The sequence below is a fragment of the Acinonyx jubatus genome, chromosome A1 (genome assembly GCF_027475565.1).
Source record: "Acinonyx jubatus isolate Ajub_Pintada_27869175 chromosome A1, VMU_Ajub_asm_v1.0, whole genome shotgun sequence".
Lineage (NCBI taxonomy): Eukaryota > Metazoa > Chordata > Mammalia > Carnivora > Felidae > Acinonyx > Acinonyx jubatus.
In genome coordinates this window covers 89,156,209-89,176,563 of record NC_069380.1, presented here as the reverse complement: position 1 = coordinate 89,176,563, position 20,355 = coordinate 89,156,209, and the positions used below count along the sequence as shown (strand labels likewise).

The window sequence follows — 20,355 nt, the reverse complement described above, 5'->3', positions numbered from 1 at the left end:
CGGTTAAGTGTCTGACTTTGGCTCAGGTCATGACCTCGTGGTTTGTGGGTTCAAGCTCTGGGTCGGGCTCTGTGCTGACAGCTCAGAACCTGGAGGCTGCTTTGGATTCTGTGTCTCCCTCTCTCTCTGCCCCTCCCCTGCTTGCACTGTCTCTATCTCTCAAGAATAAATAAACATTAAAAAAAAGAATTAAAAAAGAAAAGAGTCAGATGCTTAAGAAACTGAGCCACCCAGATGCCCCTCACCTGCAATTTTAAATAATAAAAGGGATTTTTGCCTGCTTTGGGTCACTAAAGTATGCCAGGTTCAAAAGAGTGCTTAGCACACAAATGGCAATCAAATATTTTTTCAATGAATACACCAGTAAATTCAGGATGAATTGGGCATTTCAATGATAAATTAACATTTTATTCTAAGATAATTCTATTTCAGATTGTGGAAACATACAATATTTAACAACATAATCATTTCAAATAATAATTATAAACACTCAAACCCTACAATCCTGGGTTGTGGGGGAGTAGAGAAAAACATTTTGTATTTCAGCAAAGTGAATTGGCAGCATTAATGGTCACTGTCTCCTCTGAAGAATTATTTTCGGTCATCCTTTACCTGTTATGGAGATGATAATATCTAGGCACAAATACTGAATATTATTATCGATCTTTCTTAACATTTCTCCAGAGAAAAAAGTGTCTATCATTAAAACTATATTGCTACTTGGGGCGCCTGGTTGGCTCAGTCAATTAAACGTCCAACTCTGGATTTCGGCTCAGGTCACGATCTCAGTTTGAGGGATTGAGACCAGCGTTTGGCTCCATGCTGGCAGTGCAGAGCCTGCTTGGGATTCTCTCTCTCCCTCTCTCTGACCCTCCGCTGCTCACATGTGCTCTCTCTCTCTTTCTCTCTCTCTTAAATAAATAAATAAATAAACAAACAAATAAATAAATGTATAGCTAATACCTACATTTCCTAAGTAAAACAAGCAGTTACTTTTCTAAGTTTTCAGTCTTTGATACACAGTGCATCACTGAGTAAAAATGATACTTACACATCTTGAAATTCTTCTAGAGTCTTCTGTGGTGTAAACACATTTAACAAACTAATTATCTGAAAAGAAAATTTATTTTACCTCAGCATGTCGTAACTTTAACTATAAAAATTAAGTTTAACGTTAAAATGTACTAAAACTGAAAAACAAATCACAGCAGAACTCAGTATTTATTATTGTTATTAGCTTTACCAAAATATCCTATTACGTGGCATTTGAGAAAAGTAAAATGATTAGGGTTCTCACCTTGGAAATAAGATGTACTTTTAATCAAATCACATTTTATGTGTTTCTAGTAACTTATTATGACAGAATTTTAACATATAATGTCTTTCAGGCTCTGAACATAAAAGAATAGAAATTGTGGGTAGAAAAAGACTAAACAAAGCAATATGTTAACTGTGAAAACTTAAATACTATCTACAAATTTCTAAAGCTTTGAAATATGAAGGTGAAACTTGTATCTTTAGTATGATGAAGATGAACCCCTCACAGTGTTATGTATTTACTTAAAGAGGGTTCTAGAAAGGCCTCTACCACAGGCCTTGGTCCTGGCACCCCAACAGTTAAGTGATGAGTCCCACTGCTTGAGCATCAAACACACATCCTCAGTCATTTCAAAGACCAAGGGAAAGAGGAATGATTCAGTATATAGAACCGGGGTGGCTGGTTAACTGAGGGAAAAATAAAATCGGATCCATACTTCAATCTTCACATCAACTCCAAATGCAACAAAGATTTACATGCAAATGATGAAATCATAAAACATTAAAACATGGATAAACATTTATGTAATTCTAATGTAGAAAAGCCTTTTTCTAAGCATGACAGGAAACCTACAAAATTTTATTACATTAAACCCAAACTGAAATTAAAAAAAAAAAAAGCATGGCAAAAACAACTTAATTGGGGTCAAATGGAAAAGAAGTGAGAGTTGGTAGCTTTAGCATCCAAAGATCCTCCCTAAATGCATAAGAAAGACACCAACAGCCCAAGAGAAAAATGGACAAAGGCCACAGAAAACAAATTCTTTAAAAATAAATGGCTAATAGAAATATGGAAAAGAACTCAACTTCACAAGAATAAGATATCATTTGTCATCTCTTAGATTGGTAAAGTACAACAAAAATCTCAGATAGTCTTTTATAAATATACATATGTATAGGCTTACTGCTTCGGAGACAGAAGCTCTGAAGCAGGCTCTGTGCTGACAGCAGTAAGCCTGATGCAGGGCTCAAACTCAGGAACCATGAGATCATGACCTGAGCTGAAGTTGGACACACAACCAACTGAGCCATCCAGGCACCCCATTCTCAGATACTCTTAATGGAAGTGTAAAATTGATGGTCTTTCTTGAGGTCAATGTGTCAGCATATTAAAACCAGAAGTGCGCAGAGTATGCTTTGGCCAAGAAGTTGACCTGGACAAGCGTGCGAAGTACATGTTAAGGATGTTTGTGGCAGTATTGATTATAATAGCAAAAACTGGAAACAATCTAAATATCCAGGAACAGGTGACTAGTTAAATAAATACTGTGCATCTGTACCATTTAAAAAATGGTTTCCATCTATGTTCATTAATATATCTGAGGTCCAGAAACATTCCATGAGGGAAAAAGCAGTATTTACAATAACACAGAAGGTCGAGTTCATGTGTGTATGTACATACGTATGTAAGAATGCTCACCAAAATGTTAATGATAATGAACTGTGGGAGTCAGGGATTTTTGCCTCTTTGTTTATATTGTTTGAATTAAAAAAATAATAACCATACTTTTGTATAATCTGAAAAAAATTTTTAAATGTAAAAGTAAAATAAAGCATACACTGGAGAAATTAAAAACAAACTCAAAAGAATAAACTTATCTTAGTTTTGTATGTGATGTCCCTATACCAGAAAGATCCAGCATTTATGCTAAAACAAAGGGAGCAGCATGAAATTGAGTGTAGTCTTAAATACTCATCAATAAAAAAAGGGGTCACAAGGGGTGATCTCCAAAGACCCTTCCAGACGTAACATGTGACGATTTTTTTTATAACAAGGCAAAGTTATCAAAATCATGCTTGCAATAATGCTTAGAGACTAGTGGTGGACATTCAATGTGCCTGAGTACCTCATTTTCTGGAAACTTACAATTTCTCCTTAAAATTTACAGTGCTTTGATTTCTGTGGAGATGCCAAGTACAGCTATCTTGAATATCACACCATCTACTGACATATTTAAACCTGAAATGTCCACAGTACAAGGTAAAAAGCTACTTCTAGAACAACGTTTTTCTAAAAAGAATATGTAGTGTCTCAGTTTGTTAGGTTCATACTATTGCCATTTTATAGAAATAGAAATACTGAAACTCAAATGGTTACAGGGTTAATTGATATTGCTAACCCTCTTCAGTGACCCAAACTGGACCATGCTGCTTCTGGCTGACTTCAATTTCCCCAAGGTTAATTAAGAATTTTATCAACAGGGGTGCCTGGGTGGCTCAGTCGGTTAAACGTCTGACTCTCGGTTTCAGCTCAGGTCATGATCTCACGGTCTCATGGGTTCAAGCCCCACATGGGGCTCTGTGTTGCCAATGCAGAGCCTGCTTGGGATTCTCTCTCTTCCTCTCCTTCTGGCCCTGCCCCACTCATGCTGTCTCTCTCAAAACAAATAAACTTTAAAAAGTTATTTAAAAAAAGAATTTTATAAATAAAATATAACCATTTAAATGGTTACTGTTATTAGCAGTTTACCCTAAGTCTAAACCCAACATATATCCAAAGACCCAGAAGATTATCCCATTATGGACAACATTATATGGAGGAAACATAGACATAACTTACATTTTTATGATTGACACATTTTAAGAGGACGAGTTCACGATAAGCTCTCTTTGCATGGGTTTGATTCTGAAAAGGACGGCTTAGTTTCTTGACTGCAACATTTATCCCAAGAACTGTATCAAAAGCAGCACTATAATTAGGAAATATAATAAGGAACCCATTAGGATGATTCTGGAAAATACTGCAATGTAGAATGTACATTCAAGGCATTATCTTTTTAAATAAGTAACAAATAAGGAAATCTCTTTCTGCTTGTTTCTACTCAAGGTACTTCTACACGTCAAGACCAAGGTAAGTTGTCTGAGAATGTGGGACGGACTCACTGCTCTGCAGAGGTACAGACAGGGCAGCTACAGTTAGGATGGGATTCAATGATTCCTTGCACACTGACTTCTCATCATATTAGTTGATATCATTATATTCGGAACCAAGTAATTCAATACACAGGATGTAAGACCAGTCAAGAAACGAACTCTTCAGTTTAAATATGCCAATAAGTTTGGGTGGGAGGGTCACTGGTTATCACAGAATAAAATAGAAGTATATTCTGGAGTATCATGGTGGAGGAAATGGTTGAGATCATGAGAAGAATATAATAAATGTAAGTTTTGATTGTTTTTCCCAGACAAAAAAATCTAAAGAGAAAACAGAAGCCAAGATCTCAGCTCATGGTAAATCCTCAAGATACAAAACCGCTAACGTAAGCAATTACTATATATAAAATTCTACTAGAAATAACTCCTTGTACTGTTATAGTAAGAATAAAATCCTGCAGAGGCTGTGTTTCTGGCATCTCAAGTTCCCAGCTGAAATTTATAGTTCCTTTTCCTCCAGAAAATAGGGAGAATTGAGTAGCCTGATGGTACATTTTATACAAATTAGTACTAATAGTACATCAGAGGTTAAAAGCTGCCAAAGACCACCTCAGAACTGAAGCACCATTTAAAACACTGTTTCTATTTATTCTATTCAGTTTGTAACATTGTTTCCACTTATACACTTCTATTATTATTATTATTATTATTTTTTGCCAACAGCCCTAACTTAATTGAATGGGTTTTAAATTGAAGGCTGTCCGTGGTAGCATTTGGTTAATGATTAGAAACTTCACGTGGCTTTGTAATTGTTTCTCTTTAATTCAGTTCACATTATGTGTACACGTATACACATATGTAAATCCACATGCCCATATGGAAATGCATCATTCATATGAATTATGAAATGTTAAAGATAAATCTATTGTGCAACAGATAATTAATGTATATATATACATGGGCATTTGTACCTACATATATTTTTCAGTGTTAAGAACTTGAAAACAGACACACCTTTCTTGATCTCAAAAGTTTTTGTCCCAAATGAGCCAAATGGACTAATTCTGAGCCTCTGAGCAGACACCTACTTCCCCACTAGTAGTTTGAACTGCAGGAGCAACCCCCTTCGATTTTTCCTGGTTTTAATTCTTATGGTCACTTCTCAACTCCAGATGAATATACTTTTATTACCGTTTCCTCATGTATCAACTTCAGAAATTGTCTGTCTACTCCGCCAAACTGAAGATTTAACCACTTACTTGAAACCCCCAACTCTTCCCAGCTTTTTCTCTCACGTCATTTTGAACTTTTCCCTTGGTTACCTTTGTAACTTGAAACAACGTGCCTAAATTTCTTGTTCCATCAACCTTCAAGGGAGCCTCTGGACTCCCAGTATGTAAGATAAGACCATCACCTTCCATCTCTTTTGCCTTCAGGGCTCTACTCTCTTTCCCCTCCTCCAAACTTCTGTCTCGAATGGTCAAGCTAGAGAACATATCTGTTCGGTCTCTACAACTACGTCTTCCGTGTGTCTTCTTTCGGATGTGTCTACAAGTTGAAAGCCAAGACACACAGAGTATGTATGCATGCACACGCAAATGTCTCTAACAGCAGAGCCAGGATGACAGTTCATTTTCCAAGGATCACATGACCCTTCTTGTCACTCACAAGGGAATGAGATTGTTTCTGGCATCAAAGTCAGATGGATTTTCTTTTCTTACATCCCATCAGTTGCTCAAACATCATGTCTTTTTAAAGCTGTTTGACACTTTAGGCCATGACTTCTTCTAGCTGTTCCACCATAAGTTTCCAATAAGTATTTTTTCTTTTTTTTTTAAATATTTATTTATTTTTGAGAGAGAGAGAGAGAGAGAGAGAGAGAGATGGAGCATGAGAGGGGGAGGGGCAGAGAGAAAGGAAGACACAGAATCCAAAGCAGGTTCTAGGCTCTGAGCCATCAGTACAGAGCCCGATGTGGGGTTCGAACCCATGAACTATGAGATCATGACCTAAGCCCAAGTCGGATGCTTACCCGACTAAGCCACCCAGGCACCCCAGCATTTTTTCTTTTTAAGAGAAGAAAAATATCCCTTTCTAAAGTCTATCCCCCGTGCTTCCCACCTTGCTCACATGAGCTATTGTTTAAGGTCTATTCCATTTTTTTGAAGATACGTTTTCTTGGAGTTTCTTTCACGGCCTGCTGTAAAGCCACCACCTTGGGACTTCTTTTCACTGGTCTCCATGCTTCTGGTCATATATGTTCCTGTATTCTCTTTCTTGGTGGAGTACATCCTCAAGGAATTGCTTCAGAAAGAGTCCATGGAAGATAAATTATCTTGTTCTGCCCTCAGCCTTGACTGATAGTTTGTCTTCTGACTTCAAAATCAGCTTTCTTTTGGAACTCCACAGATTTCCAATGTTGCTTGTCTCACTTTCATCCCTTTGCTTCTCTTCCTGTTCCTCAGTTCAATGATGTGTCACAAAGAATCATGTTTCGTCAGCATCCCCAAAGCCTCCCCTTACTAATCACTATCCCTCCTGTCCCCAAAGATGATAACTCATTCTGATTTTTATGATCATCACCTCCTTGCTTTTACCAGCTAAACATGCATCTTCAAGCTCCCTCCCCCTCCCACCCCCATGGCTTATTTTTGTCTGTTTTTTTAAACCGTTTGTGTCTGACTTCTTTCACTCAACATTACATCTGGGAGACTCACCTGTTGTTGTGTGTAGCTAGAATTCATTCTGTGTCATTACTATAATATTCCTTTGCATGACTACATGACATAACGTTGATGTATACTTCAGTTATTTTCAGTTTGCTAGCAATTATAAGAAACATGGTCATAAACATTCTCACACATGGCTCTGGGTCCCTTATACATGCATTTCTGATGAGTAGATAGCTAAGAGTAGGAACGCCGAAGCATTGTCAAAGTGTTTTGCTGTACCAATTTCTAGGCATTTGGTTTTTATGTATGCTGACCCTGTGTTCTATAAACGGGGCTAAGCATACTCATTAACAAATGGGACATGGGGTCTAATCTAATCACAACAGACCCCCCCTTTTTTAAATGTTTATTTATCTTTGAGAGAGACCGAGATAGAGCATGAGTGGAGGAGGGGCAGAGAGAGAGGGAGACACAGAATCCGAAGCAGGCTCCAAGCTCCAAGCTGTCAGTGCATAGCCTGATGTGGGGCTCAAACTCACAAACCATGAGATCATGACCTTTGCTGAAGTCAGATGCTAACCAAGCCATCCAGGTGTCCCACGACAGCTCTTTAGAAGCAGAGTTTGCTCTGGCTGGTGGGAAGAGGGGAAAGTCTGAGAGATTTTTATCCTGAGAAGGATTAGACGTGCCACTGCTGTCTTTAAGGTGGAGGGGGCCGTGTGAGAAGGAATGCAGGAGCCCCTACGAGCACAATGGCCTTTGGCTGACAGACAGCGAGGGATGGGGACCTCAGACCTACAGCTGCAAGCAACTGGGTCCTGCGAATGTGCTCAGAAGCACATTCTTTCCTGGAGCCTCCAGATAAGAGCACAGTCCAGCCAACATCTTGATTTCAGCCTCATGAGATGTTGGGCAAGAACCCGGGCAAGCCCATGCAGATTTCTGACCTATGAGAAGTATGAAATCATAAATGGGTGTTGCTTTAAAACACCAAGTTTGTGGTAACTTATTATGCAGCCATAGAAAATGAAAACATCCTCTCTTATGTATTTTTCTAACCTTTTGTCTCTCCAGGCTTCATTCTGAAATTTTTTTTAATGTTTATTTAGTTTTTTGGAGAGACAGAGTGTGAGCCGGAGGAGGGGCAGAGAGAGAAGGAGACATAGAATCCAAAACAGGCTCAGCTCAGAGCCTGACGCAGGGCTTGAACTCATGAGCCATGAGATCACGACTTGAGCTGAAGTCGGACGCTCAACCGACTGAGCTACCCAGGTGCTCCACTGAATTTTTTTTTTTTTCCTGACCCACCTTTCAGATCACTAAATCTCTCTTTGGTTATATCTAATATGCCATTAAACCCATCCATTAACTTCATAATTTAATTTCTACATCTTACAGTTCTAGAATTTCAATTTAGTTTTTTTAAGTCTCCACTTTTCTACCAAAAATTTTTCATCTTGCCTTTTACCATCCTGAACACAATGCCATAGCTATTTAAAGTTTGGATCCAATAACACTAATATCCCCTGTGGATCTGTTTCTTTTCTGTTTGTGCTGGGTCACATGCATGTTGTCTATTCTCCTGTGTGACAAGTCATTTGTGATGGTGTGTGGGGCCTCACACTTGCAAAACTGCTTGCTATCTAGATATAGCTTGATATCTAGAATTTAAATTCACTTCTGCTGGGCACCTGGTGGGGGGCACTAGCAATTTGGGTTCACTTCAAGTTCAGCAAATGAGGTGATTTGAGGCTGAGTGGCAGTGCCTGCAAGGGTCCATTTCTTTCAGGTTCATTCTTTTTTTTTTTAATTTTTTTTAACATTTATTCATTTCTGAGGGACAGAGAGAGAGCAGGAGTGGGGGAGAGGCACAGAGAGAGGGAGACACAGAATCCGAAGCAGGCTCCAGGCTCTGAGCTGCCGGCACAGAGCCCGACGCAGGGCTCAAACCCACGAACTGTGAGATCATGACCTGAGCCAAAGCTGGATGCTCAACTGACTGAGCCACCCAGGCCCCCCCTCCCCCCTTTAAAAAAATTTTTTTTTAAACATTTTCTTTCGGGTTCATTTTTAGCTTCTTGGGTGCAGTCCTTTTTTGGTCCCAGTTCAAGGCAAAAAGTTCACCTGGCCCCTTATAGGACCCTGGGCTCCAATCTGCTGGTCACCCAAGGCAATCCAAAGTATTACTCAATCTCTCAGCTATGCACTCTAGAATTCTCAAATGTCCTCAGGGGAAGGAGCCCCAAATTTTGGGCTTCCCCTACTAGGATTCTGTCCATCCCCAGATCCTAGCCTAGTAATTCTTCACTCACCTACTTGCTCTCTAGGCGCAAATGCTGAGCACGGGGATGGCAGGCAGATGTTGGTAGCCAACTAGCACAACTGTTTCATAGACACACTTTTAATTAACATCCCTATTTCTGGGCACTTGTTTCACCTTCGTTTTCTGTCTCTGTCATCCCTACACCTACAGCCTCTTTGGGGTTTTACTCTAGATAGGTTCTCTTCCTCACTGCAAATGTCTCAGCTACTTATTCTCACTTCCCCTGCTCTGTTTATCTGCATCAAGTTTCCAATTACTTCTTACATTTCAGAAATGTGTTAAAAGCTCTCATCCCACTGACTACTGTCAGTGCCCTCCTGCTTTGTTGGGTATCTGATCCATCATTCTAATACAGAAGCTCTAAAACTGCTCACTTTAGAGGTGAGACTGTTAAGACATACAAAGACCCAAGGATTTGTTCAAGGTCACAAAGAACTACGAGTGTGTGGATCAGAGCTGGTCTTGGAGCTCAGTTTTCCCACATCACAGGCTTCCTGTGTTTTACACTATAAATCTTCTTTATCGCAGAAATTTTGTTACAGACATTATATGTTTATTTACTCATACTAGTGGAGAGAAAATAAAACAGTGTAAGAAGAGGCTGACATTCATGGGTGAACAGAACTAGAAAGATAAACGAGTAAAGGCTAGACTAACCATTTAATGCTCAGGTTGTAACTGTGACTTCTAGGGTCTGCCAGATCTAACATTAAACTTTTTTTTTTTTTAAGTTAAAAACTTCATGCAAGTGTTCCATAAAACAGATAATTCTCACTATTTTGGCTGAACAACTTGAGATTTTAGGAGAAAGAAAAACTGAACAGATAAGAAAGAAATGTACACACTTTTCCCCTGCTACAGCTTCAACAAAATCTTGCAGTTACTTAATTTTATGAAATAATATAGTTGATATTTATGAATGATTCAAAGTGATAAACATTTCAAAACTTACTTCCTAATTTATTTAATTAACATTTTTAAAATGTTTATTTTGACAGAGAGAGAGAAAGCAGGGCAGGGGCAGAGAGACAGAGAGGGAAAGAGAGAATACCAAGCAGGCTCTATGCTGGACAGTGTAGAGTCCAACGTGGGGCTCGATCTCATAAACTGTGAGATCACGACCCTAGCTGAAGTCAAGAGTCGGATGCTTAACCAACTGAGCCACCCAGGCACCCCTATTTCACTAACATTTTTAATGAACAAAAATATGGAAACAAGAGGCAATTGCAAAAGCTATTCAAAATTAAGAGGCAGAATATTTTCCTCTGGTCCCAGCTCTTCCACTTAATCCCAGACCAGTACCTGCACTTTGGTTTCGCTGCACCCTAGTCCCTAGGTCTTCATAAAGCTCTAGTTTACACAGATGATTAACAAGTTTTGCAAACCATGCACTATTGCTACTACATTTTATTTTCAAAAATGTAAGAACACACATGCCTCTGTTAGTTTCCTATTGCTGTTGTACCAAATTACCACAAATTTGGTTTAAAACACAAATCTATTATCTTCTAGTTCTGAAGTGTGTGTGTGTGTGTGTGTGTGTGTGTGCGCGCTCACGTGGTGTGCACATCAATGAAGCATTTGGTTCAACCAGAGAGGAGGCTTTCTTCTAAATGTGAGCTGAGATTAGCTGGGGATGTTTCATAGATGGATTAGTCTTGAAAGACCAGTGACAGTGTCTTAAAGACTGGTGGGCTTCTGAGGACAATCCAATCCCCACATGCAGTAGGGACAAAAGTAATGGTCATGTTTGCAGGGAAAGAACGGCTGCAGAGAACCAGTTATCTAGAAGTTAGGGCTTGATGGTGGGGGACACTCGGATCCTTCTGTCACTGGAGGAAAGAAAGGGGCCTGACTGGCACCGTTAGTAGTTTCTAACTAACAGTAGTTAGTAGTTTCTAGGAGAGGGTGAAAGACCCTCTCCTTGCACCGCATACTGAACACTTTTCTTTTGAGGCCCTCAAAGCAGAATGCCAATACCCACGATGCTGTGCAAAACAGATCTGGGAAAAAATACTCAGAAGATGGGGTGGAGGGGGTATCACAGGGGAAGTACTCTCTTATTCTGAGGATCACCATTGTTGTGGCTCAAGGGGACCCCAAAGCCTCAACCCACCGGCAAGGCGAGGAGCAGTCAGTCACCCACCCGCCTGGCCAACAGCAAGGCCACACAGACTCTGGGAGAAAGGAGCAATGACATGATAACAGAAGGCAGGTCTCCAACTATGGGCCCAGCTCCCAGGATAGCACTTCATTTGAAGGCCAACAGATGAAACATCCCAGAAGCCCAAGAAAGATTTTCACAGCTGTACACACATCTCTACCAGAAGACATCAGTCATCTGAATCAAGTTAACTAACCCCTTCTCCATGCATCCTGTGAAGTTAGCCCAACAGGCTTTGGTTTGGTAACAAGTAACCGTCTGGGTTACAAAGGTAAGTGAATAGTGACATCGAAGATTGTGAAATAAACTGTTAGCTGTGCATGGGCTCATCAAGTTTTAATTAATTAATTAAGCTTAATTAGTTCCAAGTAATGACTTCTCACTTGAGCAGAAAACAACAAAAACCCAGCCTTTGATCTTGCCTTAGAATCAAAACTCAGGCTAATGGAAATGGGGATTTGCAAGAGATGAGATTTAGAACAGCGTCAGGGTTTTAGCCCTCATGTACGTCTTCCTGCCTACCTTTCTGCATGTGGGATAAAAGCTGCTCCCACAAGTATTAACAAAATTGTCATGAAATCATGTAAAGGAAAACATTAAGATTTAAGTGACTTTACTATTAAGATTCTGTCAATATAGAAGTCAAGCTACTATGGGGAAATGACAACATATTTTACACACTGTACAGTGTAAAAATACCATTACATACAATGTTTTAGTATCAGGAGTTAAATATCCAAATGACAAAATGATAAAATAGCCTTGCTGTAAGGCACCTTCCGGTTTTTTTTTTTTAAAGTAGACTTCACGCCCAATGTGGGGCTTGAACTCACAACGCTGAGATCAAGGCTGAGTGACCCAGGCATCCCTCCAGTTTGCTTTCTTTTTTTAAAGAAAATATTTGAGGTGAGATTCACAGACACACAAAATTAACCAGTTGAAAGTGAATGATTCAGTGGCGTTCAGTCTATTCATGATGTTGTGCGGACACCAGCTCTGTATCATTCCAAAAGATTTCTGTCAACACAAAGGGAAAGCCCATACCCTGTAAGCAGCTGTGTCCCATCCCCCCGTCCCCCCTGCCTCTGCTAACCACCAGTCTGCATCTGCCTCTAGGCACCCACCTACTCTAGACATCTCATATAAACGTCTGGCTTCTTTCACTTAGCGTGCTCTTGAGGATCATCCACGTTGTAGCACGTGTCAGGGCTTTGGTCCTTTTATGAATCAAACCCTATGTGTGCACAGAACACAATTTGTGCATCTATTCATCATCTCCTGATGGACATTTGGGCTACCTTCTGGCTATTGCGAATACTGCTGCTACAAGCATCTGTGTACACCTTTGTTACAGTGTACAAAGCATTTGTGTAAGTTTTTGTTGGTACAATGGATTTTAATTCTTTGGGGTATATACCTAGGAGTAGTTACTGGGTCACGTGGTAATTCTGCGTTGAGGATCCGTCAAACTGTTCTCCACAAGAGGCCGCAGCATCTTACATTCTCACCAGCGATGCATGAGGCTTCTAACTTCTTCACATCCTTGCCAACATTTTTTATTTTCTGTTGTGTTGATCATGGCCATTCTAGTGGGTATGAAGTTGTAACTCACTGTGGTTTTGATTTCATTTCCCAAATGACTAATGCTGAGCACCTCTGCATGTGCTTATTATCTATTTATATATCCCCTCTGGGGAAATTCTATTCAAGTCCTTCGGCTGTGTTTTTTTTTTTTTTTAATTGGGTTGTCTTTTTAAAGTTGTAAGAGTTCTTTATACATTCCGGATACTAGACGCTTACCAGATATATGATTTGCAAACATTTCCCATTTTGTGGGTGGTTTCTTCATTCTGTTGACAGTGTCCTTTGATGCACCAAAGTTTTAAATTTTGATGGAGTCCAATTTGTTCTTTTGTTGCTCATGTTTTTGGTGTCATTTCTAAGAATCCAAAGTCATGAAGCTTCCCTGGTTTTCTTTTAGGAGTTTATGCTTCCAGCACTTACGTTTAGGTCAATGATTTATTTTGAGTTAACCTTCTACACAATGTGAAGCAAGGGTCCAACACATGACGTGCCTTCTGCATGTGGACATACACTTGCCCCAGCACGATCTGTTGAAGAGACTGCTCTTTCCCCAATGGATGACCATGGAGAACTTTTCCAAAATCAACTGGCCATAAATGTATGGGTTTATTTCTGGGCTCTGAGTCAAAAAAATTTTTTTTTAATTCAGAACTTTCCATACTATAATTCTGCCACTGCTTTCTCAGATGAGGTTTAGCTTATAATGGCATATTAGGAACTTTTGTTTAAAAACTGAAAATTTTTTAATAAAAAATACACATCTGTGATGAATAATTTCATTATTAAACATGTCTGTAAAAATTAAAGATGAAAAGTAGCGTATACAACCTGTAAGTCAAAACCAATCTCTGCAAAATGGTATTTTATAAAGTAACGTGATTTTACTGTTATTTATATGCTGTAATGAAGTCATTAATTTTAACTGCCTCCCATTTACAAAACCTTCCATTTTGCAATTACTTATGAACTTTTTTTACTCATGAACTTTATTTAGAATTACTTATGAACCATATTGAGAGGTTGACTCTCAATGTGATTATTACATTAAATGTTGTTAATATCAGCCTTGCCAAATTACCTTTATCAAATTACTAGGCAATTCCAAGTAAGAGATGGATTATAAATCAAAAGAATGTTTTATTGTCTAGAACTTTTTATACATTTCAAAGTGTCCTCACTTGAACCATCCAATGACTTTAAAACTTCTCTTGGCACAATGGATTTAAATAGCAATACAGTGTGTTATCTTTTGGAAATTAAGATCACCCTTATTTTAGACCCAGACTGGGCATTCCTCCCAAACAGCCCCTTCTCCTACATTAGTTTTTCTGTGAAGTTCTGAATGTCATTTCCTCTTAGCTCCCAGGGCTCCAACCACCTAGGCTAAAGGGAACAATGGGAAGGACTTCCCGGATCTCACGTCTCCATAACCGAGGATCAATTACAAAGCGCTGGGTCTCTAGACTCAAAATCTCTAATGAGAACATTAAGCCCCCCTACCAGAACATCTAGAAGAGTTAGTTCTCTTTTATCTTGAATCCCCTCTGCCTAGAAGTTGCAAACAGTGGATATTTAGCTCCAACACAGTTTATTTTAGATGCAAAGACAACCTTGTTTTTATTGACCCAAAAAAGAAAAAAAAAAAAAAAAAAAAAGAAAAGAAAAGAAAAGAAAAGCCTTGCCCAGAAAACTATGGGTTGAAAAGTTTGGGAAGCGCTGATAACTGTAGTCTAGAAAACACGTGAAAGACTTTACCTTTAGCTGGCCGGTGATGTCGCGGCAGCTGACTGTCTTACCATGCAAGAGACTAAGGTTCAGGGTCAGACCAACGGTTCTGACGGGCTGGACACATGGTTGAAGTGAGACACCAAGGAAGAGACGGCCAGCCCAACCCCTCACACAGCAGCCCTTCCTGGTTAATCCATGGGGTGATAATGACACTGACTGGCCTCATCCTGCCAATGAAGGGCAAGGCACTGCAGTGACGGCGCCTAGAAATGAATAGGAGTGATTGGGGATAAAAGGGGGAGAGGGGAAAGGTGGCCAGGATGAAGAAATGAATAAAACTCCAAATTTCTGTTACAACTCACTGTCATACCTATTACTCTAGTATCTAATGACAGGGAAATGGAAAAAAAAAAAAAAAAGAAAAGAAAAGAAAAAAAAACAAAGGGAAAAAAAGAAAAATCGCAAACTATAAATTTATGCAGCATTCTAAGAATTGAGGTCTGTATCCTACAATATGACTACATATAACTAGAGCAAGAGCTTGATCTGATATAGTTCAAAAACCTATTGCAAAGAAAAGAGTATTTTTTTTAATCATCAGCGTTTCTAAGTTCTGACAACTTCATTTTATTGGGTTTTTATTATGACAAAAACTCAGTCCATGCTATTGAAACAGAGCATACTTACCAAACAATCCCTTGGGCTCCAGAGCCAATTGGTTTCAACTGCTGGTAACGTTTCAGGACAGTGAAAGTTGAGTCTGCCACTTGCACACTGTAAAACTGACTATCACATTTACTGTCACTCATGATGTAGTATCATAGAATATTCCAAAGAGCTGGTACAGTGGTCAGGTTCCTTAAAAGAGAAACAGAATGAACATGCACTCTTTCTGAGATGATACAGGCACAGCTCACTTCATAGGGTTGCAAGTTTATTGGCATGTAAGACAACGTGGCTGTAAGTTGATAAAGTTGGTTGGACCAAGTTCTGAACTTAAGCAAAGTGCAAAACAAACAAACAAAAAAATGCAACGACATTTCAGAGGCACAAGACCATCATGAAAGGAAGGAACATTGAGGCCCCACATGACCATGTTTTAAGGGAGCGGACTAGAAACTAACAGCCCTTCTTTTATTTGTCCATTTTTGCTAGCCATGACAGGATTATGTCACTGAGTGATTCTCATCAGCTCGCCTCCTTTGGAACTAGCTTATGCTGGGCTGCCTCAACCAGGGATGAAGGCACTGGGGAGAGGTTTTCAAGGGATTCTGTCTACAGTTCCTGCAGAAAACACAAGTGGGCCAGTCTTCTTCTAAGTCCACAAATTCAGGTGAAATGATGGAGCAGAAAGCAAGTCCTACTATATATCTAGATTGTAAAAGGAGGAAGTGATGGAACATTGGGGTGCTGGGCCTGGAGACATGGGTGTGTGGCCATGCATGCCCACTGCGCACGTTGAGGCCCCACATTCCCCAAACCCCACATCACTGGTGGGCTCAATATAGACAGTTGTAGATAGAGAGCCATTGTAACCTATAGTCATTAACATGGATGCTCTGACAATTTTTCATGATAAACTAGTATAAACTGGTGGTTTAGGCAGCCACCTTTTGGTGGCTTAGGCAGTAGGCTGAGATCCCCACCATGCAAGAGCCTATGTGATTTTATATAGAAAACAACCAAACACAAATCAGCAGTTACACTGATTTGGATCCCTGGCTCTTGTCTGAAGATGTTTATTTAGAAGTCATAAAACTATTTCTTTTGCTCTTTTTAAAAAAATTAAAAAGCCAACAATAAAATCATAGGGGTAAACATTATATACTATTTAAAAACATGGAATTTAAATTTTATTCTACAGCTTCAGCAAATTCCTGTTTGTTCTACCATCTAATATTTAATGCCTACCTGCTAAGTTCTCTGGAGTGATGATTTGTATTTCAATACAGTGATGCCTAGAATTTCCATTAAACATGGAAATAAATTCATGAATAACAGGCCTAAACAAAGAATTTAAATCAAATGAATAGCTTCTCCAACTGACCGCTGCTTCACCCCCGCTCCCCCCCTCATCTTTTTAAAGTTTATTTTTATTAATTTTGGGAAAGATACAGAGAGCAAGTAAGGGAGGGGCAGAGAGAGAGAATCCCAAGCAGGCTCCATGCTCAGCATGGAGCTCGACTAGGGGCTCAAACCCATGAACCCATGAGATCATGACCTGAGCCAAAATCAAGAGTCAGATGCCCAACTGACTGAGCCATCCAGGCACCCCTCCCCCTCTTTTAACCATTCTCAGGGCAGTGGCTGAGGCACAGCTCTTAGTACCACCAGCAACTGTGATTGAATGTGCTGTACACAGGCTGGGGAGTGCCTCCGGGAGGCCAGCACTGCATTAGATGAACCAACACATTGCTCATGACAACCTACAGTGGGATGATCAGCCCCTGCTACACTGTGAGCTAAACAGCCTGGCTGAGCCACGCTGCGGTGAGGAGGGGGCCCTAAGCTCCAGGGCGGTGAGGGCAGGTCTGTGTTGCTTACTGTGGCATCTCACACTGCTGGGGACAGGACCACAATAGAAGCATTCAATAAACTTTTGCTGCTCTGACCCATAATTCAGTACCTAATGATTCCCTGACGAGGCTGCTTCATTTTACTGACATCTGAAGGAATATCTATTTCTAGAGATTATTTTTTTTTACAGTTTTTATGGGGCTGAGACAATTCAACTCAACGTTTATGGGGTGCTTTTGTATAAGAAGTGGTAAGTAACATAGGTGATAAAGCAAGATCAGTTCGTCTTAAAGCAGCTAGTTGGGGGAATACTGTAACACAAGTTGCAACACAAGTCATAATAACATAAGGGCATAAGCAAAAAGTAAACCAAGGCAAAAGAGGTCCTACCCTTTGGCAGGGGTGCAGAAGAGAAGGAGAGCTTCATGGAGGAGGTTGCATCTGGATCTGCCAGAGACAGACAGCAGAGGTACAGAGCTCGAGCTGACTGTGCTCAGACATGGTGAATTGCTCAAACTGGCTCTTGGGGTACAAGTGCAAAGGTTCAGAGATGGACTAGGTGAAAAGGCAGGTAGCCACTACAACCTGCTGTTTCTTTGCCTTACTGGAATACACCTGCACTGCCAGTCATTCAAAAAGCACTTCCTGACACCACTGTGGACAAAGTCCTGTGCAGGAACAGCCAGTGTGCCTGCCCTTGATGAGCTCACACAGAGTGCACACTGCGGGCATGTTCAGGAAGAGCCCCGATGCAAGGAGACCCCTAAACCGAGAAGGACAGAGAAGGCTCTGAGCTGTGGGGAAGAGAGAGAGCATGTGCAGAGAGGTGGAAGTGCATTCTGAATGTGAGAAGTCATTTAAGAGTTAGTTTTGCTGGGCAGTGGGGGAAAGAAGCTGGAGAGAGGAAACCAGGCCAGATCACCATGGGCCCTGGAAGCTGCTGGGAGCCATCTGGACCTGGGCCCGAGGGCTGTGGAGCCATCAAAGCAGAGAGGCATGTGCTCTGGCTTGCTTTGCTGAGGCGTCATTCAGGAAGCTGTGAAAGGGATGGACTGGGGTGGGCAGGACTGAAGGCAGGGAGGCCCAGCAAAACATGGCAGGGTTGTGGCGGATGGGGAAAAGAAGTAAATGCACGGCATGGAGGAAGAATGTGCATGACCTGTGCTGCCCAGGAGAAGATGAGGAGGAATGCGGGTGAAGCAGCTGGAGGTGGGCAGGAGACGCATGCAGTCTGCAAATCCGGCTTCAGACAGGTAAGTCTGCAGTGCCTGAGAGACAGGCAGCATGACAGCCACAGGCTGCTGACATCCTCCAGATCCTCCCTCCTTTGTTTCAGGAACAGAAGCCTCCCTATGTGAGCTGGACAAATGGCTGCCCAACTAGAGAGGACATCTGGCTGCTTTTTGGCAGCCAGGTGTGGCCAGATGACCAACTTTTGGCTGATGAGATGTAAGCAGAGTGATGTGTGCCATTTCAACATCCATCCATCCATCCATCCACCCATCCATCCATCCATCTTGTTATCTTCCTTCCTTCCTCTCTCTCTCTCTCTCTCTTTCAAAAGCTGCTTGCTGTCCAACTTATCTTTCTCCCTTGCTGCTGGCTGGGGGAACAGCTGTCACAGACCCAGAGATGGCAGTCACATGTTGAAGCTGGTAGAGCTGCCCACTGGCCAGAGTCCTGAATGACCTTGTGGCCCAGAGCTGCCCCCCATTCTGGTCCACCTGACCACACTCAGGCTGGTACAAACTAATCTCAACCTTGTTGAGCAACTCTGGAACTCTCTCTCTGCTACAGCTGTTGTAACCTATACTTTGACTGGCACACGATTAGGTTAGCTTTTGTGAATTTGGGGAGAATGTCACATCATTAGGTTAGAGAATTAACATATTTTCATCTCAGGATTTAAAATAATTTTTAATTTTTTTAAAGTTTATTTATTTATTTTGAGAGAGAGAGAGAGAGAGAGAGAGAGAGAGAGAAGAGAAGAGAAGAGAAGAGAAGAGAAGAGAAGAGAGAGGCAGAGGGAGAGAGAGGGAATCCCAAGTAGGCTCTGCACTGTCAGTGAGGAGCCTGATGTGGGGCTCAAACTCACCAACTGTGAGATCATGACCTGAGCCAAAGTCAGACTCTTAACCGACTGAGCCACCCAGGTGCCCCTAAAGTAATTTTTAAATTAAAATAAGTTGCCCTTAGTAGGCAGAAAAAGCTACCTAAGTGAGAAGCTGTCAAAGCCATCTTCTCCGTCAAACTTGGGCTTTGTGAACATGAGAAAGCACACAAGAAAGCCAAGTAATTTAGCTATTAATGAAATCAACTGTTGAGATTATATTTCAACAGAATGGATGTCAGCTGGGTTTTAGAAAACAGTTTACAAATTGGGAAGTACTATATAAGAATTCTTCGTACAACCACATTATCAACACACTGAGGTACAGGCACTGCCTTCACTTCCCTCACCAGTGGGTGCTGGTTCCGTACCTTGGCTCCAAGCAGTGGGACCCCGTCTCTGCCCACGCTGCTCTGTGCTGTGCAGCCCCGGCCAGGCTGTGCTGTTACTCAGTTTCTGCAGGTCTGCCCATGTCTCCCTCCCCCAAGGCTGGTAGCACCTCAAAGGCAGGGAGGGGCTTTCTTCCCTCTCACATGTCGATAAACTTAAGGAAATGTCCAATGCCCACCAATGATCCACTGAGAAAGCTTCTAGGGGGACACACTCTGCTCCTTGGGTTCTTCAGATCTGAGGGTGGTGGGCAGAGCCCAGGGGGAAGGAGTCAGCACAGCCTTTGATGAAGCCATCTGGCTCACGTCCATACCCTTCCCACTTTACCATGCTGCTTCAATGAATCCTGGTTGAATGAAAGGCTCTAATCTAAAATTCCTATTTGTCTGGGGGCGCCTGGGTAGCTCAGTTGGTTGAATATTCAGCTTTTGGTTCCTGTTTAGGTCATGATCTCATGGTTCCTGAGTCCGAGTCCCGCATTGGGCTTTGTGCTGACAGCATGGAGCCTGCTTGGGATTTTCTCTCTCCCTCTCCCCTTGCATCTCCCTCTCTCTCTCTCAAAATAAATAAAAATTTTAAAAAACTTACTAAAATCCCTATTTGTCTAAGACTGAAGACCCTTATAGAATCCTCTCCAGGATTCTAGAGTAAAATCTACCCACTCTACAGAGAAACG

The 20,355-nt window shown here is 41.1% G+C and overlaps 1 protein-coding gene across 4 annotated transcripts in view; it reads right to left on the bottom strand.

The window, feature by feature from the left end:
- MAPK9 (mitogen-activated protein kinase 9) overlaps window positions 1-20,355 on the bottom strand; it is a 58,002-nt gene that overhangs the window by 25,631 nt on the left and 12,016 nt on the right. For 3 of the 4 annotated variants that reach the window (XM_027076948.2, XM_027076949.2, XM_027076950.2), the window contains exons 2-4: window positions 15,350-15,520; window positions 3,878-4,007; window positions 1,052-1,110 (exon numbers count right to left, since the gene is read on the bottom strand). In XM_027076948.2, the coding sequence (XP_026932749.1) occupies window positions 1,052-1,110; window positions 3,878-4,007; window positions 15,350-15,471 (311 nt within the window). In that variant the 5' untranslated portion in view covers window positions 15,472-15,520. Of the gene's footprint in view, window positions 1-1,051; window positions 1,111-3,877; window positions 4,008-14,689; window positions 14,926-15,349; window positions 15,521-20,355 lie in introns of those variants that run through there. The other variant, XM_027076951.2, reaches the window with a different exon arrangement.